A 24,833-nucleotide genomic window follows, 5' to 3' on the forward strand; every position below is an offset into this window, starting at 1 on the left:
TTTTCTCTCCCCCTTTCGGGAAGGTAGCCTCCTTCCCCTTTCGGAGGCCCTTCCTGCCTTTCTGGGTCACTCCTCCTTCCTTTTCGGGAAAGGAGGAGGACATCCTCAAGTCCAAGTGCCAACTCCGACTTTGCCAAGGAAGAGTAGAGGGGTGGAGGGATCACAGGAGCCTGGGAGGATCCAGCAACTATGGGAAGTGACCCAATGGAAAAAACTTAATGATGAACACCGGAGGGATTCGAACACAAGCCCTCTCAGGCGTTTCGGAATCCCCCGCGTAACATACCAAGTGCACCATCGAGCCTCACGTTGGCATCTCCTCTCTCTCGCGCTCCTTGACCCTCCACTCCATTCCATAAAAGGCCCAACGTTGCACATGACCATCCCATGATGCGACTGGCACTGAGTGCTGCCGACGGGTCCCTTCCCGGTGGTTTGTGCAAGCGTGACCCTACCGTCCGTTGGAATGACCCAGCTTTTTTTTTGAACTTCCTTTCTCTCGCCCTTGTTGCACATCACCCCAACCCGACCTGCCATTGAAGATGGAGGACGGACGCTCACCCACTAAACCTAAATGCCCCACCCAGCACGTTCCACAAAGGTCATGTGCAGGTGAAAAAAAAATCTTAAAAATGTAAAATACGATTCTAAAATCAACCAGAGGTTTCAATAATTTCAAACTGTAAGATTAGAAAGAGACGGTCGTCCGGCTGGGCCCGCACACGCACTATTAGTCTAAGTTAGATGATGTTCAAGAATGTGGGTTCGGAGGGTTTTAGCATATGTTGATAGCAAGTCAATGACCAGTTAGAAGATGAATAGTGACTCTAATGTACATAAACGCGCAAAGAACAAGAGAACATCGCAAGCATAAGGTTGATGAAAGAGCGAGTTATCATCAATCGTGGGTGTGGCCTAATCCAAATCGATTCACTCCCTCTGTCGCTCTCCGACTCTGAACCACAGCTACAGCAATAGTGGCATGATGCTTACGCTTGACTCCACCAGTGACAAGATGGTTCCTCCCACACTGGCAGGCTTCGCGACGAAGGTGGTGGGTTTGGGCTAGATGACAGTGTTCAAGCGATAGCGGAGCAGTGGGTGGGAGAGCCTTGATCGCGATTTAGTTTAGGGTGAATAGATATCGCTTAGACCTGGTGGTAGAGGGTGTAAGGAGAAGCCTGGCGCTCTTGGGTAGTCTTTGGCTATGTCTTCTCAGGCCGCGCTTCATGGTGTTCTACAATTTTGATGTAGTCTTCAATGATATTGCCAGCGGTTGTGAATAAGGGAGTTGCAGCGATGGCTTTGTCCCATTTCGGATTGTTAAATCCGGATTGTTTGGCGAGAATTTGCAGCAAACGGTCAAGGTTATTCATGAAAACCCGGACTTTCTCTTTCCCTTCGATTGACTAAGTAAAATTTTGGGTCAGTTATCCGGGACTGCACGCATAATTTGAGCAGAATAAGCACAGGCATACCTCATCAGAATCTGACCCATAACCCACAGTGTCACCGGAGGATGAAGAATCACGCAAATAACCTTTGGGCTGAATGTCTACTTAGTGACTGACAACACGACAGGATATGAATTTGGTGGGCTTACCTTCTTCCGGGGTATTTCCTCAGCCTCACATGATGAGTGGCGGCGTTTTGACGATTCAGCAGTCATGCCGGTGGGGCCACCAGTCACATGCTGTCTCCATGCGCCTCTTGACAGGTTTTTGTGGACAGTTAGCCAACTGTCGTTGCCATCCGAAATTGAGCCATTATCAATATCGGACATTCCACGTATGTGAGCAATCTTGTAGATCGGCATTGTGCGTCGCCGTGAGAGTGTTTCAAAGAAGTCTGGAGGCAGAGGGCCACGCGCTTGAATGGCCTGAACAAGATGCTTGCAAAGGTGCTGCGCCTGCAGCTGCTGGCCACCACACTCACACACCCATTTCATCACATCCGTGCTATAGTCGATTCCGCTGCATGGCCGCTTTGCAAGAAGACGCCAAGCTTTTTTGGCCTGGGTTTGGAAGGTTGTCAGTGGCGGGGCCAGTCCAAGGCGACGTGTGCCATCCAACTCAATTGATTTGTCAATTATTGATGGAATAACGCCCGTTATCATTGTGTAGATGGTTTGATCGAGCCGTGGCCGGTGCATGAAGCCTAGGTGAGTGTGCTTCAGATATTGCCAGTGCTTCTCCGCTGTCATTGTGGTTCGTAGACGTGAGAGAATTGATGGATTGCTGGACCGCGCCCAGAGTTTCCATGCCAAAGGTGAGTACCATGATGTCCAGAGGTAACCCCAGACATCCGCTAAGCCTCGTTTAATGCAGAAGGTGTACATTTCCTGCACAGAGTTGTCTCGGATTTCGCAATCACTTTGATGTATGCCATTACGGGTGGGGAAGAAGGGGTGGCGGCAGAAATGGCGGGTGAGTATTAACAGAATTTGTTTTCGGTGAACTGCAGGGCAAAACTCATACTCTGGGTCCGCTGAACGAGTTTCATTAGCCTCAAACATCCAATCCGGTGCATCCTCCTCGTCGGCCTCATCAGTTGCATCGCCATCATCAACACAGCCCTCCTGCCCCTCCCGATTATTACCGACATTCCAATTCAGGACTTTTGTAATCAAATCCCTAACATCGCTAGGGATGCTGTCAGCATTATTATCGTCGTCGTCGTGGCCCTCAGGGACTTCCTCCACCTCACTACTTCCCACCCTCACGGCCAAGTGGGTACGAATAACAGGTATGTCGGCATCTTTCCTCTTATGACTCAAGTTAGTTGATGGAGCACACACTAAAGAGGTGCATCACTACGACTTTTTCAGGGAGCTTTTCTCTTTGGTGGATGGGTATGAAGATTGGGTTGATGAATGCAAACTCGGTTGCCGCTTGTGCAGCATTATACGGAGCTGGTTGGCGACGGAGGACAGCAAGCCGTTGTTTCACCGCTCTCAACACATGCCAGAAACAAAGCTGGTGTTTGGCAGTAGGAAAGACTTTTTCGCTGCGGTCCTTATCTGAATGAGTGACAAGGGCGTTGATATTCCAATCATCACGGAAATGTCTGAGCCATGTGGTAAGCACAGCTTCTTTACTGCCGGCCTTTGGTTGTTTTGACTTTGTTCTCACAAAGCACCAGCCCAATGGGAGCCCCGAACCTCTTGCTTCCCCAAGGAGCACAAACAATTCCCAATTACCCGTTGCGCATTTCCCTTTGAAATGCTAAGTCATTTCAACCATATCTGGATAAAGGAACTTACATGCTGAGTCTATTACTAATTCCTTAATGCGACCTCGCCATAATTCCAGCACCGGTGTGATTGAGAATCCAAGACTCTCATAATCTTCACTCTCCCCTAATTCGATTATGTGGACTCGACGCGGTAAGTCTTCCCAGCCATTGTCAATACTTGCTTTCTCCAACAACTTTTTTGCCGAGATTACTGGATCATCATCCAGTTTCCAATCCTTCATCTTGAGGGAGCGCCAAAAATTATACACAGCATCTCGGCTGAATGGCGGTGTTGGGTACTCCCTTCGGACATCCAGCCAGAGCTAGCAATATATAAGTTCCCATGTGTATTGATTGGAACCGGTCACTTACATCCTTCAAAGGTTTATCTTTATTGAGTGTAATCAACTCTAAGGCTTTTGGTGGCAGGTGCGTTGCACGGTAGGGAATATGATCATCGGTGTGTTTTAGATCAATCCTTGCAGTAAGTAATCCCTGAATAACTTGCAGAGTGATGTCCAGATGACTTTCACAGCCAAAAAAAGCATGGGTACGTCGATCTTGGTGCTTTGCGTGGTCAGCAATTTTTCGTGATCTCTGAAGATACTGGTCTTGTGCACAGCGATACCGAAATAGGAGAGCTGGAGTCTCTTCTTTCTTTCCCGAGCGTCTTTTGGTGCCATGATAACTGAAGTGAGTAGGGTTACTCAATGTGATTTCAGAATTATCAAGTTTTAGCTAAACGTACTTCCACCGGTAGCCAAGAATGTCTCGACACTGTACACCTATAGCATCTGCTTGTGCCCTGTAAGCCGTTTCTCCAGTATGACTCTCAGGGTCCACACTGAGGATGTCATCATTGCCTAGAGTGGTAATTCGGACGAACTGCACACCCTCAGAATAGAAAGGGATTGTATGGGTATGATGCTCTTTTTCTTTGGCAGCCTCGAGCATTGAGTAGAAATCACCAATGGTTGGGAGGGTTTCAAGGGTGTGGGCCAACTTCCCCCGCACTTTTTCCCGTTGCCGGGCCTTGTCAAGGTCCAAACAAACAATGCAGGCAAGGGTAAGGCCAGCAGTTGTAGGCCGAAATTGTGGGAGGGGCCTGGACTGTTTGCAGCGTCGACAGATTTTTTCATCCATGGAGTATGGTATAGGGTTTTTGGGGGGAATAGGGAAGTAATACATTGTGCCTATACTAGCATACAGCCAGCCGGAGGCAAAGTGGTAAAATAAACAAGGTTTTCTTCCGCCAAAAAAAAGAGGACACGTGCTCCTTCACGTGCTCTTTGTGGAACGTGCTGGGTGGGGCATTTAGGTTAGCTACGCTCACCCATACCAATTAGTCGCGCCTCCGTGCCTCCGTTTGCGTGTGCTCTCTTGTTTCGTTCATAAATTGCTGGCTGACGAGAATTCGGTCCAGGCGCATCATATCGGTTTCAGTGTCGACGATGATGCGACTTTCGAGGAGCCATTTGCGTCAAACCATCCGTACCTAAACCAACTTGAGTGTTCCATCCTCGAAAGGAGTGTCCGCTGGGCTGAATTGTGAGCGAGTCATATCCTTCGTTAGACCTAGCGTTAGAAACGCTACCGGTCCTGAGGCATGCATTGCCCAGTCGCTTCATCGGAGTCGCAGCCCGCTGATTCTGATGCTAAGGAATCTACACTGTCTCTTGTCCTCGACGACGTAAGTATCGGTTCCCCCATATCTCTGTCTCGATCTCGCCACCAAACTCGCCATCTCAACTTCTTTGGCTCAAGCGCTTCAGACTCTCCATGCTCGAGTCTTCCTTTCTACCATCGAATGTTTCTCTCGACTCCTGATCAGTGATTGTACAACATCTGTGGTGGCGGGCCACTGTGTGCTGCACATTCTGAATTTGTGGGCAATTTCACCGATTTTCGCAGAATCGATGACCCGTGGGGTTGGTGATGACAGGCTGCATTGTGCTCAGCTTTTGCGTCGATTCCGCTGGGGTTTTGAGGGTTGGAACGCCGATTTATGGTCGATTGGCTGATTTTCCGGTGTTCTTTCACTGGGTATCACTCACCTTTATCCCTCTTCAAACGCTCTTGAGCTCGCACCCCTGAACCTTTCTGCCTGAGCCTCCCATACCTCCCATACCGCCATCTCCATCTCGGCATGGGCCCCTCGCTCGATCGTCGCTGCCTGTCTCCATCTCCATGTGCTTCCATCATTTAACCAGTAGGTTTTCATGCCCGGAATAATATTGTTAACTTCGGGAAAACCACTGGTCGATTAGAAGGATTTGGACCTATCAGTAAGTATGCCCATCCCCACTTCTGACTGGCTCACAACTAACGTTGCTTACTTGCTTGGATCGTCACGCTCAGTTGACTCTGCCCGAAATTTCGATCCTGCACGCAAAAATCGAAGCAGGAAATGTCTCATCCTTTCCGTCTGCTTCCTCTGTCGTCATTTCGGGGCGTTGCTTCGGACCATCTATGGGGTTCTGGTGATCCAGCATCCTAGCCTTGGCACCATTATCAACTCTTAACTTAGCATCTGTCTGACTCGGCTTGACACGGGTTTGGGGGAGGTCGACTCTGAGCACATCGCATTGCTACCAGACTTGTCATTTACATGAACCCTAAAGGAGAGCTGACTGTTTGTACATGCGTAATCAATCACTCTCAAATGATGTTGTGCAGGATAAGATGAGGGTTTGCGTCAAAACTAACGAAACCCATACCGATGGGATCGTGAAACAAACATTTAGATGCTCGTCAGTACTGCAGCGACATCGTGGGTAGGTGACCAGCCAAAGCTCTCCATTCGCATAAACGTTTGGATGGAGCATATTTGGCAACAGTGGCGGGTTTGTTGGGATAGGACTCATTGAACGTCAGAAGCAGCTTGAATGTTCCATCGGCTACTTGGTGGCCTAAGTTCGAATAGGGACCCGTCGGACCGCTCACGATTTGACCTATCGATTTGCTCAGCTGTAGGCAATTGTCACGGAGTTGGCCGAATTTATTTTGTCTGGTTCACTGTCATGGAAGTTTGGTGCCTCCTCGTCGATCACGAAAGCAGGCCTGTTGCTGGACAGCCGATCAAGGTCCAAGTATCTTCTGAGACTGATGTCGATGACTTGAAGGAGAAGGTCAAGGATAAGGTGTCGCCTCGCCTTGACGACACTGCTGCATTCGAGCTCGAAGTGTGGAGATTTACAAACTCACCAGCTAATTTCGTCGATTATGATCATGAAGTGCTTAAGGAGCTAGTCAGCAAGGCATTCTCTAATAGGGGGGTTAAAAAACTCCGTCCGAGGCAGGTAATAGAACACTTGATCAATCCAGATCGAAATGCAGTGTCAGATGGAGAGCCACTGTCAAATGGAGAGGCACTGCTCGTCAAGTTGCCCAGTGTGTCAACACTCATCCCGATAAGTAGACACCTGACTTTGTGACAGGCCGAAAGCCACAGACAGAGGACGACAGTGAGCATTCAACACGTTCGTTTCCCCCTCAAGCTTGTCTTTAGTGCCACAATTAGATCCTCCTATTCTTGAACTGTACTGTCTCATTCGTGGCAGTGACGCCAACAATATCTTTCCGGTCGAAATCACGAGTTCAAAGTGTGTCGGCGCCCTCAAGAAAGCCATCAAGGAGGGGAAGACACCCATCATTGATCACGTTCCCGCAGACGCCCTCACACTCTGGATGGTTTCCATTGCAGTCGATAACAATTTCGACGAGGCTATGAAGACCGTCGAACTTGAAGATGCGGGATCGCTATCACCTGTGGATATATTATCCGAGATTTTCCTCCATCCGCCTCAGCGTAGACATCTCCACATTGTCGTCCAGGTTCCACGTATTGGTGAGTGCATGATTGACCAATTATTGTGTTACTCCTTATCTGTTTGACCGTGCAACTGCCCTGTTTTGTACTGCCAGATAGTAAGTTATGGTTTCGTTGGCTCAGCTCAGTTATTGGTATACAAGATTAATCGCTCTGAATTGGCTGTAGCTGCCTTCAGTAAATGGCTGGGGACCCCTTCCACCTGTCACGCGTTCCCATATAAAGGCAGGCTTGTTTCCCAAGCCCGCAAGGAGTATTGTGAAGCCTTTTCACAAAAAGCACCTTCATCCAAAGGTGTCCACGATACCTTTGCTGCCAACCAGAAGAAGACGCCCCCTGCGTTCGCGTTCAGCCGCCCCCCAATCGCCGACGCGACGGTACCCATTACACTGTATCATCACATCTTTGGCAAGTTCCAAGATGACTGCAAAACTTACACACCCACCAAGGAAGATCATGATTTCGCCTCGAAGTTCTCCCATTCTATGTCGGCTTTTTTTGGGAATGAGGACGCCAGGGCTCAAACAGCTCGAAATCACTTTTCAGATTATAAACTCGACTTTTTGCCCACCAAAATCAAGTCCTATTGCACTGATGGGGATCTTCGGTATAAAAACCTTTGCTATGCGCTCCTCGAAGTCAAGCAAGAGCTCTCCACGGGCGGTGCTGATCCTCTCTTTGAGGCCGCCTGGTATTATAACGCCTTGACACGGGATCACTCGGTAGATAAAACCCGTTCCTGTCTCCCTTGCTTTATTCTCTACCTCGCTGGTGAGTACTACACGTGTGTTTCCTGGATGTACCCTAAAGTTCATATTCTAGGCGCCCACATTGGCTTTGCAGGTGCCCTCTGGACCGTTTACCCTCATGTCCAGGTCCTGGCCCCCACTTTGCCGCTCTTCTACCATGCATCCGACGTCAATATGCATATGCAAACTGCACGTTTTTTGGGTGCAACAAGGAAGGCGATCTTCGCGTTGAACCACTACTACAAATCCGAACTTCCACAGATAACGGTCAATCCTACCGTCAACTTTCTGTATCCCACCGATTTCATTTCCCTGGACAGCGGCGAGAACTGCGCATTTGAATACTTATCGTGGCTCGACCACAAGAGACTCTTATTCTCTGGTACCGCTGGTGATAAGAAAATATTCATCAAGTTCACTCATCGGTACTCCAAGGATGCACATCTCAAATGCGTCGCATTGAAATGTGCACCTGCTTTGGAGGGCTTTCAGGACATTCCTGGGGGTTGGCATATGGTTGTCATGGGTTTGATCGGTGATGATTATCATGAGTTGCGGTGTTCAGACATGAAAGCCTCGTTCAAATCCGAAATCGAGAGGAAGGTGACCGACCTCCACCAAAATGAATTTGTGCATGGTGACATTCGAACTACCAACATCATGGTCCGGAAAGACGGTAAGCCTGGGATCCTCCTAGTCAACTTTGACTGGGCAGGTAAAATTGGAGAAGTGCGATATCCAATGAACGTGAATGATGTTGAAATCAAGCGACCCGAAGGAGCATCTGATGACCAGCTTATTAAGGCTGAGCATGATATCGCTATGATTGGTTACATGTTTGAGTAGCAGTCAATAGTACATATCGATGGGGATGATGCCCTTTTTGCAGTGGCTCGTGAAATCCTGATTCTGATGCATGGTTGTCCACCACTCGTCCACCAGGGGGTCAGTGAACATGGTTGTGACCTTGTGATGCTATTCTAATCACAGTGAATCATAATACTTGTGCCATGGCGATTTTTTGGTATCATAAAAAAGAGAAAAATCACACCTTTCCAATGGTGTAATGAGAATAGAAGTCCGGTAAACGATTTAGGAGTTATGTGTCATGCCCAGTTGTGGCCTAGTTGTAGTGGCCTCAATGGCACACTGACAGCGGGAATAACAAGGGTGGCACCGTTAGCTCAACATCATGTTGTGAGTTGGCCACAGTGCTGCATCGCACTGGGGTCTCTTTGTTAGAGTGGGAAAAATAATGGAATTAAAGTGGTTATGCAGCAGGATGCCCTGGGAAACTTTTTCCAGCGCTTGTGCAAGCATGGCTTATGTAACAGTTGGCACTGGGCGTTGGTTTTGTGCCCAAACAACAAATTTGAGGCAACATTTTAGGTCTACAGTAGTTGTACCAAAAAACGTTGCAAAAAAACTTCTGTCTCAAACCCTAGTATACAGTCGATAGGACAGAGAGGATGATGGCAGGAGTGGGAGTGCAAGGACAAGGAAAGAGGAGGGGAACATGAATGTGAACACAAGGATACAAGAAGCAGGCATCACATTCCAAACACGTTATGGCCAATTGCGATCACCTATGTACCACTTGGGCTCCCTTCCTGTCAATGCACACAGAGCGTCTGCGGCGTTCTGCAGTTCTTTCCATTTGATGGAGTCAGGGTGATCGTCCACAGCTGAACGCCTGTGAGATAATGTGTCCAAGGTATTGTTGGAGATGGATATCACTCGCATCACCTCCGTGTTGTGTGATACAGTGACCCCCCTGGATTTGACTGGCCAACATGACTTGAACTTCTCACGAATACTCTTGCGAACAGCCATATAAATGTTCTCAAGCAGGAGCAGGGACTTTCCTTCACCTGGGGTGGTGGGTACCCCAAGAGCCTGGGCGAGAGGAAGCATGTCTGTGGCAGTAAACTGGAGACCAATACCAAAATACATAAGAGGAGGATTGCTGAACATGCTCTGGACGTATTCAGGTGGAAGCCAAGGACCGGACCACGGCTTGTGGGCAAGCATGTACTCTGGCGTAAGAGGACGCTATATGTAGATCAGCAGAGTTCAGACCAAGTACCTCGATGGAATGAACGTACAGGCTTGAGCTGGAGGGTATCTTGTTTCCCCTGTCTCTCAGGATCAGTTTCTCGATCATCTGAGCTATGGATGCTGAGGCTGCTGAACTGGCCAGTGGTAACATCCATGGTGGGGTGTGTGTAGGGGGGAAACTAGGGCTAACTCCACTGATGGTCATGTGATTATCCCAAAATCAGTAGAAAATAAATTGCCGACGATTAAATTGTCAAGGTATCATCTATTCAGTTCATTCCTCGCATGTGGCCCTCTGGGGACTTAAGCTTAATACACCTGATTATTGGCCAAGCTTGCAAGGGGTCTGTTTCTCTGGCTCTCCGCTGACCTGTAGAGATGAACATCATTGTCGCAGAAGACCTTCTCCCTGAATGGTGGTACACGGAATCCTTTGATGCTCTGACTGCAGCATACAAAGACTGCGAGTGGTCAAGGAATTTCAAGTATCCATTTTACACCGTTTATGAGAAAATATTGGGCATGTGTATAACTCACATCAGTCCACCCTTTAGGGGCACCATCATATCGAGTCCACAACGATGTTTGGACAGCCCAACAACAGTGTTCAGCATCCATCCAAATGGAAACATCACAAAGTACCTGACAGCTACTCCAGATTCGGTTCTGATACACTATCCAGGTCCCATTGGATGGAACGAGTCATGGAGGTGCCAGCTGCTGATCAAGATTAAGAGGCAGCCAGTCATAAGTCAGCATTCCTTGGGAGAACCTCCAGCTAGACCATATAGCTGGATCACAGACCACAACACTATGGACTTTGCCCTCCCCCCGAGAGATGATTTCGAAGGTCATCTTGGCCAGGTCATACTTCAAGCCTTTGTGGCGTTCCATTCGTTCCCTGATCACTATATCATATATCATGGACTGATCATTGGGGTGCAATTTTGTCTCTTCCGATTTACACGACCCCAAAATCTGGTAGCACTTCCTCAAAAATTTGTGGGGGAAGGTATGGGCTGGCATTGGTTTTACTGCCAGAAGGCTAATTTTATGTACCAGGGAAGGAGCTGGGAGCTGCATGGAACAAAGTCATAGTGTCAGGGTTGATCCCCCCTTGACAGCATCGAGGTCGTGATGTTCAACGAACTGGCATTGGCTTACGATGGGGACCTGACCATATCACTAGGGTTCATGAGATGTTTCCTAACAGTGATGCTGCTGAACCTTTGGGTCCGCAACCATCCTCACCTTCCCCTAGGGAGCGAAGCAGTGACTGGATTCACTCCGAAAGCTGGAGTAAGTGACATGTTTATCAGTATTAGTTAGCATCGCTCAATCCAAGTCAGAACATAAGTGTGAGGTCTTAGGGTGGCTCAGCACACAAGGCCGTAAGTGATACAAGATAGTGTATTTTACGGTGGTGTGTAAGCAGTTACCCGGAGGTTCCCGCTTGCCCACGTGACTATATGTATCTAGTTTACATGTGACTCGGGGTTCGGGGCTATTGCCCTGACAATAAGTGTGGGCAAAAATCTGCTTAGGGCCTTCTACGAAGAGGAGAGCGATGAAATGCTCACAGTTGTATTCGAGGATAGGGACTCTGAGGCTGGAGACCCATCATATGTACCTGGACAGGAGCGAAAGCTAACCATGAGGATGCACAGGTATGCACATCATGGGGATATTGGTTATGATATGCTGCATGTCCTACTGTTATTCAGGTTCCACATGTAGTGCTTGTGCGCATCTCATGATCACTTTCGTCTTGTCGATGTAGCGACCCGACATGGCACACCGAGTCACACATATTGCAACCGGCACTGGTGGCAGGATGGATCCTATCATCTCTCTAACCTCACATTGGACACCACTCTGTATTTCTTTTTATCTTGGTTACATGTATATAGGGTTGGGTGGCAAAAGACAAATCACATGTTTTAGAAATCAAGTGTTTTTAGAAGATAATGAGGGGAAAACCAGAGCAAAAGGGAGGACCTTATCCCACAGGAGATACAGGGTTGGGTGGCAAAAGACAAATCGTGTGTTTTCGAAATCGAGTGTTTTTAGAGAAGTTAATGAGGATAGGGACAGAGCAAAAGGGAGGACCTTATCCCACAAGAGATACAGGTGCTTTTGTCTGAGACTCATCAGCTTTTTGCCCTTAAGGTATATATACTTTATGGGGAGGTCTGTGCACAGACACAGTGGGATGTTTCTTTAGAAACATCCCAACATGCTTAAATAAGCATGCACCAGGGCTAATCCGAAAATAGAAGTAATATATAGTTTGGGTAGTTGGGTGGGGTTGGGTTGGGTTGCTGAAGAACTAATTGCCCAAGCCAGAAGTTGAGTGATGATGAGAAGGCAAAAGGGAGGACTCTATCCTAAGGGAGATAAGAGCACTTTCGTCTGGGACTCATCAGCCTTTTGCCCTTCAGGTTATATAGCTGGGAGGAGGGCTGTGCCTTTCAGGCACAGCCAGGGGCTTTGCCCCTTGCGATACACAGCATTGGAATTGTTCCTGGGCTGAGTAAGCTGTTCCTGATTGCTAATCATCTCTGAAACAGGGTGATACACAGCCTAATTGCGTTGCTATGATCCCATCAGTGATTGCCCCTGGAAACGAAGGCTGTTTCCTAGTGACAAGTAATTTCACTGATGCCCCTGATCTCCATTTGATTTATTGCAGATCAGGGGACTCTATTGGTAACCAGGAACCGATTTTAGGGTGCCTCACAATCCCTTTTATGGGAGCAAGGCTCCCCTGAACCGATTTTCTGGTTTATTGTATTACAGTACATTAGTACCTTGTTATGTAATACATTTCAGAGCTGTACCATCTGATTTAGACCTTGCCCATTGGTTGAGTTGGGTGGTGATAGGGTGATTTTTTGGACTTGGATGCTCGACCTTTGGGATGTTGGGAGTTGGAGTGGGGACTGGATGCTGGACTCTGGAGGCTGGCGTGCTGGCGTGCTGGGATGCTGGGAGGCTGGGAGGCTGGGAGGCTGGAGGCTGGAGGGATGCTGGGTCTGACTGCCACCTACTATGGAGGCTCTCAAGGAGAAGTGCCGACACTGTCAGCACTTTGGATGCTGGCTCTGGCTGCACTGCTGCTGCACTGCCACTCACTATGCAGCCTCCCATGCAGAAGTGCTGACACTGTCGGCACTTTGGATGCTGGCTCTAGCTGTACTGCCACTGCACTGCCACCTACTATGGAGGCTCTCAAGGAGAAGTGCCGACACTGTCAGCACTTTGGATGCTGGCTCTGGCTGCACTGCTGCTGCACTGCCACTCACTATGCAGCCTCCCATGCAGAAGTGCTGACACTGTCGGCACTTTGGATGCTGGCTCTAGCTGTACTGCCACTGCACTGCCACCTACTATGGAGGCTCTCAAGGAGAAGTGCCGACACTGTCAGCACTTTGGATGCTGGCTCTGGCTGCACTGCTGCTGCACTGCCACTCACTATGCAGCCTCCCATGCAGAAGTGCTGACACTGTCGGCACTTTGGATGCTGGCTCTAGCTGTACTGCCACTGCACTGCCACCTACTATGGAGGCTCTCAAGCAGAAGTGCCGACACTGTCGGCACTCTGGACACTAGGATTGCTAGGGTTGGGTAGGGTTGCACTGCCACCTACTATGAAGATCTCAAGCAAAAGTGCTGACACTGTCGGCAGTTTGGATGCTGGCTCTGACTCCACTGCCACTGCACTGCCACTCAATATGCAGCCTCTCATGCAGAAGTGCTGACACTGTCGGCACTTTGATGCTGGCTCTGGCTGTACTACCACTGCACTCCCACTCACTACAAGCAAAGGTGCTGACACTGTTGCTATTCTGTACACTAAGTCTGACCTCACTGCCACTGCACTGCCAAATCTTCACTCTCTCCTCAGTATAAAATTACTCTCAGGGGATGCAAATGGCTCAATAGGCAGCCCCAAATAACAAGTGTCCAATTAGGCACAGAGAGGTAAATATGAATGAATGGGGGAAATTATCATAGTGGATCAAAAATTTAGCAAGTAACTAGAATCGCTGCTGTGCCCCCTTGTGATGGGAATTTTTGTATCCAACTAAATCAAATAATGGAAATATTGAGTAGCGTTGTAGGAGAAATAACATATGAAGCTATATTATCAACTGGGGAGTAAAGGCTAAAGAGCCAGTCTACCCTCCATGCTACTTTATATACATATGTACAAGTGTATGCTGGAGTGTCAGGAACATGTCAGACGCGTATCCAGATGATCTGCAAAGCGTGCAAAGTCATCCAGGCTCATAAGGTCGGAGGGGCGGGACTTCAGCTTCAGCGACTCAGGTGGAGCGCGCTGCACTTCATTCTTACATTGTTGTCCCAATTTCAGACAGAAGCCTTACGATGTAGAGAAGAGACTAGGGGGGGAAATCCAAGTCAATATATGAACTGAGGTACATCCGGTGTAACCTACATGCGTTATAAGCACAAGTAACTAAATGGGCTGGCCTGGAAGGAGTGGCGGATCAAGCGTGATATTAATGAATGAAGAAAGAGACAAATAGTTAATATCTGCAAACTTGGTCAACAAAAGGCAAGCAAGAACAACGAGTGGCAAAGGAAGAACAATAGTCTGCAACCGAACAAAAGAGAAAAGGCCATCCAGCCGTCTAGCAAGCTGTCCGGTTGGCGGGCGGACAACAAAGAACCACTCAAGCAGGCAACCTTGGTTGGGAGGAAGTGTGGATGACAGTGACGGGTGGACGGATGGATGGATGGACGGATGATGATGTTAGCGGGCGGGATGGGCCAAGTGGCACTAGGGCGTGTTGATGGATGTGACAGATGTGGGGTCGTGACATGGAGTCGGCAAATGCATGTGGCTTGGTAAATAGTAAACAAGCATGCTTTTGCGTGTGATCTCAGCAAGATATAAATGGAATAAAATGGGAAAGCATGTGCAGCCTTACAGGGATCGACTAAAGTCAACTTAAATAAAAGAATTATTTCTCAGAAAGCCTGAGTGACAGATCCAACAAAGGGATCACAGTAAATTCACAGAAAAGTTCCAGCAAGAGAAAAGCTCTGCAGGGGTTCTGTTTCCTAGTAATTCTAACATCCTGAGTTTCAAAGACTAATGTACAACAAGGAGAATTAGCCAAAACACTCAGGCAGGCACGAAGATCTCAAGTGCACATCCCCAAATGAACAACGATCCCAGAGTTCGTCACTCTTGCAACAATTTCTTATTTGATCACCCCAAGAACACCAAGAAGGGAAGCAACAGGAATGCTGTATGTCGGTGAGGGCAAGTATAGGACTGTCCCTGCATATAAGCCCTAATAATTGTTAGGTGCAGACTTGCAGCTAGACACTGTTGCATAGAGTGTTGTTCCTCTCTTATCATGAGAGTGTGTATTTATCTTGGATAGATCTCATAATGCCCAGGCTGAATGTAGAGAATGCCAAAGAGAAACCAATTCTTCCATAAAAGCATGGCTTTGCAGGGACGACCAAAGCAATCAAATGAGAAGGTGAGTGCAAGAGACCAAGTAGCAAGGTGACATTGCTGGAGGTGGGAAAAATGCCAAGGAATTCCGGACTCGAAAGTGACCTTGCAAGGTAACTCCTCTATGGCGCTCTCCTCGCCTACCATCATAATTCTCCTCGTTTCCAGCTTTCCAATGATACCTCATTCATCCCAATTGGTCCAGTAGTTCATGAGATATTCATTGACAGGTGCTGTCAAGAGCACGTGAGGTTCAACACCATGTCGAATCATCCATATACTAAGGCTCTGTTTGGTAGAAAGAAACCTGTTTCTTTTTGTTTCTTCATTCAAAAGGTGACTGATTCTTTCTTGTTTCTTCTGCCACTTTTGTCAAGAAACGAGAAGAAACTGACGAGTGTTCAGCATGCCGGTTTCGTTGTCATTTCTTGCAACAGCTTTTTTCTTATAAACCTCACACATGTAAATTAAGCGTGAATTATTGTTGCAAGTATGGATGCTGATCTTGGCAACACCCATCCCTTGATAACAAATGACGTCGTACACCCCGGGCCAAGGGGGAATCCACAAACCCACCTTCCAAGCGTGCTGTTTGGAAATCGCATGAGGAAGTGGAGCTCGTCCACTCCCTTCTTGAAGTTAAGCGTGCAGGTGGCACTTCGAATATCGGGATCAAAGACAAGGTTTGGAACTCAGTTTCCACACACTTAACTGAGGAATGCGGGACTGTGTTCAAGCCGAGTGCTTGTAAGAATAAGTATGGCAAGGTGAGTATGAGATGAGTGACTGATCAGACCACTGACTATATCTCTGCCATAGTTAAAACAGATATACTGGGCCATCAAAAGACTTTCAGAGCAGTCAGGATTTCCGTGGAGCAATGAGAGGGTGCTGATAGAGCGATAAGTTTTTGTTGATACTAGATGTGATGTTGTTTGATATTGCTAGTCTTGTGTGTGGCCATTATCGTATATGATGGCATTTTAAAAAATAATGGTATAGGTACATACAGGATGCCCTGACACGAGCAGTTTCTTTCTTTCTACCGAACAGAGCCTAAGGATGTTCCATTTGGGACGATACTCCCTGGATTAGGAGGGTGGGTTGACATCACCAGTGTCTAGAGAGTGAACAGGTTTCAATGGTATTTGAGGGGATGAATTGTGAGAATCTAGCATGTTGTGAGTGCTCAGTTCTGAACAAGCCAACTAAAATGAATTGCTTATCTACCTAGCACGTTGTAAGCGCTAGGATACTTACAAGGTTTTAGTCATTGACCAAGTCAGCGAAGACAAGAAAGCTCACCTCAGTTCTGAACAAGCGAACTGAGGGAGAGACAAGGGCGAAAAATTAAGGCTTTTAAGCCTTCTATGATGCGGCTGGAAAAGAGTAATCAAGAAAGGAATGATGGACAATCATGTAGATCATGTGTCCATGTGCAAGATATGTGTTGACCTTTCTCCTAATATGAATGTTGGGCATGCAAGTTTTGACTTGGTGTTGTAACGGGTCTATCACCTAGACTCGAGACAGAGAAAAGGGGGAGGGTGGTAGTGATTGTGTATGTGGTTGGGAGGTCCGGGTTTTGGTCTTGGGGCGCTACCGTGTCTACTAGAGCCTCAACTAAACACTCACGTACGTCTCTCTTGGATGTCAAGGCCAAGGATTATGAGTAGAGGGGTGTTAGATGTTAGCAACAAGCTCAGGGGGGACATGGGGTTGTGGATGGCGTCTTTGCCACTTGGATGTAACTACTTTTTACTCCTTCATGGGTCTATTCATTGCTAACTTGTTATGTACATGTACAAGGTATTTTCTATTTTATATGAACTGGAAATGAAAGGATTGGGATGGGGAAATTTGAATGGGCTGATAGGCAACCATAAATAAAGAATGTTCAATTAGGAACAGAGAAACAATAAAATATGAATGGGGAAATTGTGACAACAGGTCCCAGACAGAAATTGTAAAGGTTACCACCGCAACACCGCCCGCCTATCCTCTCGCCAGCAACCTCCTCGTCTCCAGCTTTCCAACGAACCCTCATTTGTCCCAATTGGTGCAGTAGTTCCTGAGATATGGCCATTGACAGGTGCTGTCAAGACCACGTGAGGCTCTACACCATGCTGAACCATCCAAGTATGGGATTTCCACTCTGGGAAATGCTCTGTGGGCAAAGGGGGAAGGTAGATCGTCACCAACGGGTAGAAAAACCGCTGGGTCTAATGTGTGGTTATGGAGGTCTGGGGAGGGGGTGAAATTGGCAGTGTGGTTGGGCGTGGGGAAATTGACTTGGGACTGTCGGGAATGTTGGGAAAAATAAGGAAAGAATAAGGAATGAGTGTATGGAGTGTTGGATAGTCAGGAAACGAGCAATGGAAGCATCTGTGGTTATGTATTGTGCATTGTTGGGTAGAATCTGCAGAATCCGACTTTTTGCCATGCACAGACTTGTCCTCACAACGTTGTCCCTCCCAATCAATGTATATAACACCTTCCCATCGTCTGCATTGGACTCTCCTTGACTATAGCTTCGTGCTGATATGGCATTCATCCCATTTGGCTTGGTGGATCTTGAGATAGGCACATGCCATTTGACATGGTGTTGAGTGTCCTCATATCTCTGTCAATACTGCACCGTTTGGTATGAAACTCGGCAGAAAAATAAGCCTAATTCTCCTCTTTCGATCTTATATTTTGCCGCCGAAACGCACACATGGATGTCAGGATTTTCAGGCAGAAAGGTGGGGTAAGTGTGGACATGGGAATCGTCCACTCCCCACGTTTGCAAGCCAGGGGGTCCCATTCATCTGAGCCTCAATGACCTGACGACATGCACGAGCCATCAGAAGCTTGAATGGCCTAGTTTCAACAGTAAGCCACTTCCATATTCCAGCAATTTCAGACTCACCACCACCGATCTGCAGGCACTGAGATGGTGCACTGCTCGATGAACTCCTTTGTCACTGTTCTCAGGGAATTTTTGGCTTTTCGAAGGGGAACGTGTATCTCCAATCTTGCCATCCCTTCCGTCCTCTCATGATGAGCTGAATTCCACACTTCCTCCAGATTATCGAATTCCACTCTCAGTTTATCCTTGGTTTTTTCTCCAAACACGTTCTTTTTCGTGATTCCCAGCATAGGGTCAAACCTGTCAGCTCTCCTACAAACCCCCTTCTCTGACGCATACCATTGTGCATAAATGGGTAAGCAGGGGAGATGAGGCAATGCACAACGTCCTCCAGCCAGAGATAGGATTCCTGCTTGAATGTCGCAGAAATACCCCTCCCTTCCAGGCTGTGTCCATTGTCTTTCCACATCCCCCTGATACCCTGTGGCAAGGACCTGAAGAATTTGGTGGTGCTCTGATTCATCCCAGTGAAGAACATGGGCCTTCCTGCTTATTTCGAGCCCCACATCCACCCATGTGCTTTGCTGTTCTAGAGATGTGAGTCCACTGTGAAACATCCCCAGGATAAGTTGTCTGAAGATCATCTCTTGATCCCCTTCACTGGAACCCTGCCCTTCCTCTGTGCCATTGTTAAAAGGGACAGGATGTGTGGTGCTGAGTTTGATTCCTTTGATCTCAAGGCCAAAGAAGAAGCTGCGAGCCCATTCAAAGTGTTCCTTCTTCCTCTCCAGGCAATCTCTCATATGTTCCACCAGTTCACCTAGCAGAGCAGCAGAAACCAGACGCTTCCCACCCACCAGCTTGCCATCCTTGGTGCCGGAGAGGATGCCACCCAAGAGCCGATAAGGGGGAAATGAAGGCAAGGAATGTGGAAGGATATGAATCAAAGCTGGACGCAGGATTTCATCGTAGAATTCCGCAATATAAGTCTCGCTGACCCTGTTGTTGTTGCTATCATTGTCATTGTCGGTATTGTTGGAGTTGTTGGTGTCATTTGTGTGGGTTGGGCCAGGTGGGGTTGTGGAAGGGGTGAAGTATGGGAAAAAAATTCTAATGAGGCCATTTTTTGAATAATTGCCAAGGCAATAGTTGGCAATCTTATTTGGTGCTGTCACATGGTCCCCAGGTTCACAGTTCTGGATGGAAGTGAGTTGTAAGGGTTAGAGTATGAATGACACTAAGGCTCACAATCTCGAATAGATGATCTGGAAGCTTCACATGCAGATTGGTGGAACCAGAGAGAGAATCCATAGGATGAGGGACAAGGGAAAGCTCACACTGTTGAATAATGGCAACCCCTGATAGAACCCAATGATAGAGTCAAAGTCCCTGTGGGGGGAGATGCCTGCATCATCACCAGACAGGTTGGTTTTCATGTCTGCAGTATCAAGCTTGTAATATCTGCCATCATCATTCTTGCCTTCTAAAAGGAGTTGCTCAAATTGGATGTTCAGCCCCCCTGGTGTTCTGACAGAATCCAATCTGAATGCCTTTCTGACATATGCTGGGAACCTGATGGGCTGGAGATCTTCACCCAGATCTGAAGGTGTTGTTTCCCTGGATGCCATGGAGGGTTGTGAATGTGCAATAGAGAAAAAATTTTGGCAAGTGCCATTGAATACCATGCCCACAATTGAATCCACTGTGACAGAAATTTCTGTCACACCTTCTCTAATATGTTCATGTGACTGTGACAGGAATTTCTGTCACACAATGTGTCTCCCACTGGTTGGTTGTATTACTGTTCTTGAGCACTAGTATGCCTGCACACTAAGGCAATGATAATTTCCGTTCGCAACTCAACCATAAAGGTTATATTTGTCATATCCATACAATCCCGACCTCCGCTCCAGGCTCCTGGAACTCTGAACTCCGACTTCCGGAGTCCTACTTCCCTTCCGTCACCTTCGCCTTGCCGACTCCCAAGAGGTTATCCCACCTCTGGCTCAGACACCACCTTCGGTCCGACTCCGGAACATTCCGGGTCCGACCCCAACCTCGACACCTTCCAGACGAGTACGCAACACCTATGTCCCCGACTCCGGACCTCCGCTCCGGAATCCCGTTGGCGTCTCTGTCTCCGGAACCTCCGGTCTTAGCTCCGACCTCGGACTTTGACCCCACCTCCGCTTATACCCATTGTATTGGTTAGCTCATTCCATTTAATTACCCTTGCCAATATTCCGGAGTTTAACCTCCGAGTTCGGACTTTCCGGACTTACTCCGGACCTTGCAACTATTGCATTGTCCATTTCAATTCCGCTATTCTCCCTCATTCCTATTTGGGCTGCTGCTTCCTTTCCATTCAGTCAGCTAGCCATTCCCGACTCCCATCCTCCTTCCTTCCTTCTTGGGCCTTGGCCCTTCATTCCTCCTTTGGGAAACACCATTGAGTCAAACTCTTGACCCTCGGTGTTGTTCCTCTTTCCATCTCCCTTTGTCTCCTTTTGTCCTACCCTTGTTCCTTTTGATTCCGGACCCCTCCTTATATACAATGTACCTAGTAACTTGTAACCTCAGTCCGAAATCGACTGGAATTCCCCCCAAGAGACTTTCCCTCTGCTAGATCCGAAATTAGGGACCCCTAGGACAACCAGCAATGGCACAGCGCTCCGCCTGAGTCGCTGAGGCCGAGGTCCTTCCATGCTAAGTCTCCGATTCCATTCCGGAGTCGTCCGAATCCCCACGTTCTAACAATATTACTACTTTAAGAACACTACTCCACATAGTAGCTTGGTATATTATATTTTGCTGCACATCAGGCTTGCTCACGAACACAACATCGAGGGAGTTCTCAGTGCAACATATTATGATTTGGTTCGCAATCAAAAGCAGAATGCGCTGCATGTTCTTGTTGTTCACTAAGCACTATTATTAAGCTACCCTCGTTGTGTTTTGGTTGTGTTGTTTGTGAACAACAGTACGCTGTGTTGCACTAAACTAAGAAATACATCAATTGTTGGAAATCCCTTATGGCCACTGACTTGTCATATTATTTGCATATCCTGCTCCACCAGAAGGTTGTTGAAGAATAAGTGCAATGCCATATATATCGGTTCGACATGGTGTCGAACATCACGTGAAATATGACACACAAGAAAGATGAAACACACTGGGACCACTGCTTCCTAAATGGAAGGAAGTGCTGGCATGCAACCACGGTAACACTTTCGGGTCAGGACCAGGAGTTGGGTGCACCTGGATGCAGTTCCTCAGCACCAGGGTAATCCCGCAAAGGATTAGGCTGGCAGTGCCACAAAGTACAACTACTGTAGTACCTCTTGTCCCACAAAAACCACCTTGAAGAGTACCAAACATCTCTCCTCATCTCTCCACAGCCAAACCTCAACAATCCCCAAAATCCTCCCCCATTGCCTCTTAACTTTAATGAGGAAGATGACCCCATGGTTGACAGCTCCCCCATACATGCAACCTTTGGCAGTACCCCTGCCAGAGAAGTGGCCAAATGCCTCAGATCCCCGACTCATCCAATATGCAGGGTTGGATCGTCGATCATTATAAAGTCAAGTTACACCTAAGTTACAATTGGCAATGAGCCAAGATGACTCTGCTAACCGACCCTCCGGGAGCCAACAAGTCCCTGCTGACAGACCATCCGAGGGACAACAAGTCCCGCTGGAACAACCAAGAGATGGTGTCTTCGATTCACTCCTGCAAGACCTCGATCAGATCCTCGCTGATTACAACCTCCAGAAATTGTCCATATTCGAAGCGTACAATGCAGTCAATGCACCGTTGGAGTCAGAGTCAGACCCCCAATGTGCAGACACCTCGAAGAGGTACGGAGACCAACTCGAGGTCACAGCTTGCTCCCGAACAGAAGCTGGAGTTAGAGGATCATGAGGTGAGCAACCAAGTAGGCAAGATGAGACCGCTGCTTGAGTGGATGGGGCTCACGAATCAAGCCCTGATGATTCACCTGGGTCTCCCGATTTGGGAGGAGTCAATATTGAGTCAATATCTTTCAACCACCATCCAAAATCCGCCATCCCCTCTCAAAAAGCTATCAAAACCCACTCAAACGTGTCACAGATGAGGAAGATGACCACCGAGGGGAGTATGCTTGGAACTGGCATTTTCCGGGAGGAGGTCCACCCTGGACAAACTCAGAGGAACGTTACCTCTCCACGGCTCAAAAGACACATCGACTTCGAAACATCTACGACGCTAACATCAAACGTGCCATCCGAAGTCTCCAAGCACAAGGAGGACAGCCTGACTTTGGGGCTCTCATTGAGGAAAGACACACCCAAACAATGCGATATTCCGACAGTGTCGTCATCGGTGAAGGGATTGAAGTATCAACCGGAGGTCCGTCCATCAGTAAAATGAAACTCACTAACTCGATGCAGTGGACCTATGCATGGAAGAAGTACGGCGATTCTCTGGGCCTTCCCACACTGAATGCAAGAACTCAAAGTCTATCGCGACCACATCATTGAACGATTCAATAGCCATCCCAATGCCACTCTCAACATCGAGTACGATCGAGTGGCACGGAAGTTCTTCCATGGTAACACCGGGCTTGCCTTCGACGATTTGCACACTATCCTCCCAACCCTCCTTGAACTCTACCTTGCACCGAACCCAACTACCTGGGGAGTGGACTCAACGCCGGTGGAGCTGGGAACAATGGACTCAATCAAAGAGGCGATGGCCAGTCTCGTCCAAAGACTGGTCAGAAATGAAAGTGCCCTGCCAACTTCAATGATTTACCAATCTGTCACAAGTTCAACAAACATGGAGGCTGTAAATGCACCGACTGCCGATTTAACCACAGATGCCAGTCATGTTTCTCAAGCAGTCATGGGGCAACCGAATGCTTGAAAGTGAAAGAAAAGAACTGAGCCTGGCGATAGTTAACCTCTGGGAAAGCGACCACGATACATGCGATTCATCTTTGGGAGAAACGACTTCACTCGAACACCCTCTGCCTCATACACTGAAGTCACGCCTCCCCTCCTGGATGTTCCTGCCAGTGATTTCCGTTTTCACGACATTACGCAAACGCTCAAATCACACTCTCACCGGTTCAAGGTTGTTACTCCAATCAATGCTGACCGTTTTGAGGAGCTCCTTTCTTCACACCCGAACCGCCCACTGGTTCAGTCTATGTGCAAAGGACTACGCTATGGTTTCTGGCCTTTCGCCAACGTTGACAATCCCACTCTGGTTCCCAGTGGGGTTGTCTTGCACCCTCATGGTTCACCCAATTCAGATGAGGAATCTAGCCTCTTTCTAAACAGACGGTGTGATCTTGAGATGTCACTCAATCGCTATTCCCCATCTTTCGGAAAGGTTCTCTTACCCGGAATGGTTGCACAACCAATCTTTACCGTTCCGAAGAAAGGGTGTACGAAGTTGCGGTTAGTTAACGACCATAGTGTGGGTGAGAAGTCTTTAAATTCCCTGATTCCTGCGGATGGAGGATTTGTAATCCTCGACAACTTATCTGACCTTGCGTCAAATATTCGTGCCGTTATGAGAGGAAATAGGGGGGGGCACCCAAGTTAGTTTGGAAGTTGGATGCCTCTCAGGCATACCGACACCTCCCATGCACCCATGTTGGCAAAATCATCAAACTACTCTCATTGGCAATGAATACCACGTTGATCATTGTGCTGTTTTCAGGAATTGTGCTTCAGGACGTATATGGTGCTTGTTCTTTGGTCTGGTCTGCTGGGTTGCAATGCATGTCCTAGGGATCTGGGACATGCTCCATTATGTTGATGATGCTTTCAATGCTGATTTTGATGGGGACCTTGTCCTCTACAAGCCATGCAATCGTCTCCTTCCTACTGACCAGGCACTTTTCTTGCGCCTGCTTGACGAAATTGGAGTTCCTCATGAGGACAACAAACAACTTTATGGTCCTCAGTTGGAGATCATTGGCTTCATGTTTGACGTGTGGGAGCTCACCATCTCTATCACAAGTGAAGCAAAAGACAATCTAGTTGATGCCGTTCACGATTTTCTCAATAATACCCCTGGCCAGAGTCGATGACAGCCACTTCGGACCTGGCTGAGGATCCTTGGTGATGCTAATTGGGCTTTGAACGTGTGTCCCTTACTCAAGCTGGCACTTAACTCTTATGATAAAATAGCCAGCAAAACCATTATGGCACAAGGGATCTACATTAATGTGTCCGTCCGACGTGATCTGTCATGGTTTGTTGATTCTGTTAAGAGGCTGGAAGGAGTGTGGGTTCTTTCTGCTGAATCTTGGAGTGCTGAAGAAGCTGACATTCAGGTCTGGGGTGATGCAAGTAAACTAGGCTTGTCTTTTTGGGCACCGAAAGTCTCGGCAGCTTTCGTCAGTGATCCGGTATTTGATGCTGATGGATCATTCAACATTTTCTTTAATGAGGCCATCTCCATTCTCGCGGCCTTACAATGGTCCTCTACATTGGATCCCTGCCCCAAGCATGTAGCAATTTTTACCGATTCTTCTAACTCACTTGACATTTTTAACTCCCTTCAGGCCGGCCCTACCTATCACCCGATTCTCATGTCGGCAGTCGGTATCCGCATTGA

The 24,833-nt window shown here is 47.9% G+C and overlaps 6 protein-coding genes across 6 annotated transcripts; 3 read left to right on the forward strand and 3 right to left on the reverse strand.

Moving 5' to 3' along the window:
* Positions 1-717: 717 nt before the first annotated feature.
* On the reverse strand, positions 718-4,188 carry EI90DRAFT_3156911 (uncharacterized protein; the record flags this gene model as incomplete). The annotated part of the gene is made up of 7 exons (XM_039066078.1): positions 718-1,409; positions 1,479-1,547; positions 1,604-2,764; positions 2,814-3,214; positions 3,263-3,557; positions 3,607-3,922; positions 3,983-4,188. The coding sequence occupies 7 exons, from the start codon at positions 4,186-4,188 to the stop codon at positions 1,206-1,208; spliced, it is 2,652 nt and encodes an 883-aa protein (XP_038912427.1). The 3' UTR covers positions 718-1,205.
* Positions 4,189-7,416: 3,228 nt separating this feature from the next.
* EI90DRAFT_2931653 (uncharacterized protein) lies at positions 7,417-8,658 on the forward strand (the record flags this gene model as incomplete). The annotated part of the gene is made up of 2 exons (XM_039055059.1): positions 7,417-7,834; positions 7,886-8,658. Coding segments are annotated over 2 exons (1,191 nt in total), but the record flags the coding sequence as incomplete, so codon positions are not given.
* Positions 8,659-9,378: 720 nt separating this feature from the next.
* EI90DRAFT_3235274 (uncharacterized protein) lies at positions 9,379-10,025 on the reverse strand (the record flags this gene model as incomplete). Its single annotated transcript, XM_039066509.1, has 2 exons — positions 9,379-9,864; positions 9,918-10,025. 2 exons carry the CDS (start codon positions 10,023-10,025, stop codon positions 9,379-9,381), a joined length of 594 nt encoding a protein of 197 aa, XP_038912429.1.
* Positions 10,026-15,628: 5,603 nt separating this feature from the next.
* On the forward strand, positions 15,629-16,251 carry EI90DRAFT_3018988 (uncharacterized protein; the record flags this gene model as incomplete). Its single annotated transcript, XM_039057287.1, has 3 exons — positions 15,629-15,703; positions 15,925-16,134; positions 16,216-16,251. 3 exons carry the CDS (start codon positions 15,629-15,631, stop codon positions 16,249-16,251), a joined length of 321 nt encoding a protein of 106 aa, XP_038912430.1.
* A 2,023-nt stretch (positions 16,252-18,274) lies between these two features.
* On the reverse strand, positions 18,275-19,846 carry EI90DRAFT_3128559 (uncharacterized protein; the record flags this gene model as incomplete). The annotated part of the gene is made up of 3 exons (XM_039064106.1): positions 18,275-19,414; positions 19,467-19,576; positions 19,636-19,846. The coding sequence occupies 3 exons, from the start codon at positions 19,844-19,846 to the stop codon at positions 18,275-18,277; spliced, it is 1,461 nt and encodes a 486-aa protein (XP_038912431.1).
* Positions 19,847-21,830: 1,984 nt separating this feature from the next.
* EI90DRAFT_3018990 (uncharacterized protein) lies at positions 21,831-22,142 on the forward strand (the record flags this gene model as incomplete). Its single annotated transcript, XM_039057288.1, has 1 exon — positions 21,831-22,142. One exon carries the CDS (start codon positions 21,831-21,833, stop codon positions 22,140-22,142), a length of 312 nt encoding a protein of 103 aa, XP_038912432.1.
* Between the last annotated feature and the right edge of the window lie 2,691 nt (positions 22,143-24,833).

The sequence above is a fragment of the Cantharellus anzutake genome (assembly GCF_015039405.1).
Source record: "Cantharellus anzutake strain C23 chromosome Unknown EI90scaffold_50, whole genome shotgun sequence".
Taxonomy (NCBI): domain Eukaryota; kingdom Fungi; phylum Basidiomycota; class Agaricomycetes; order Cantharellales; family Hydnaceae; genus Cantharellus; species Cantharellus anzutake.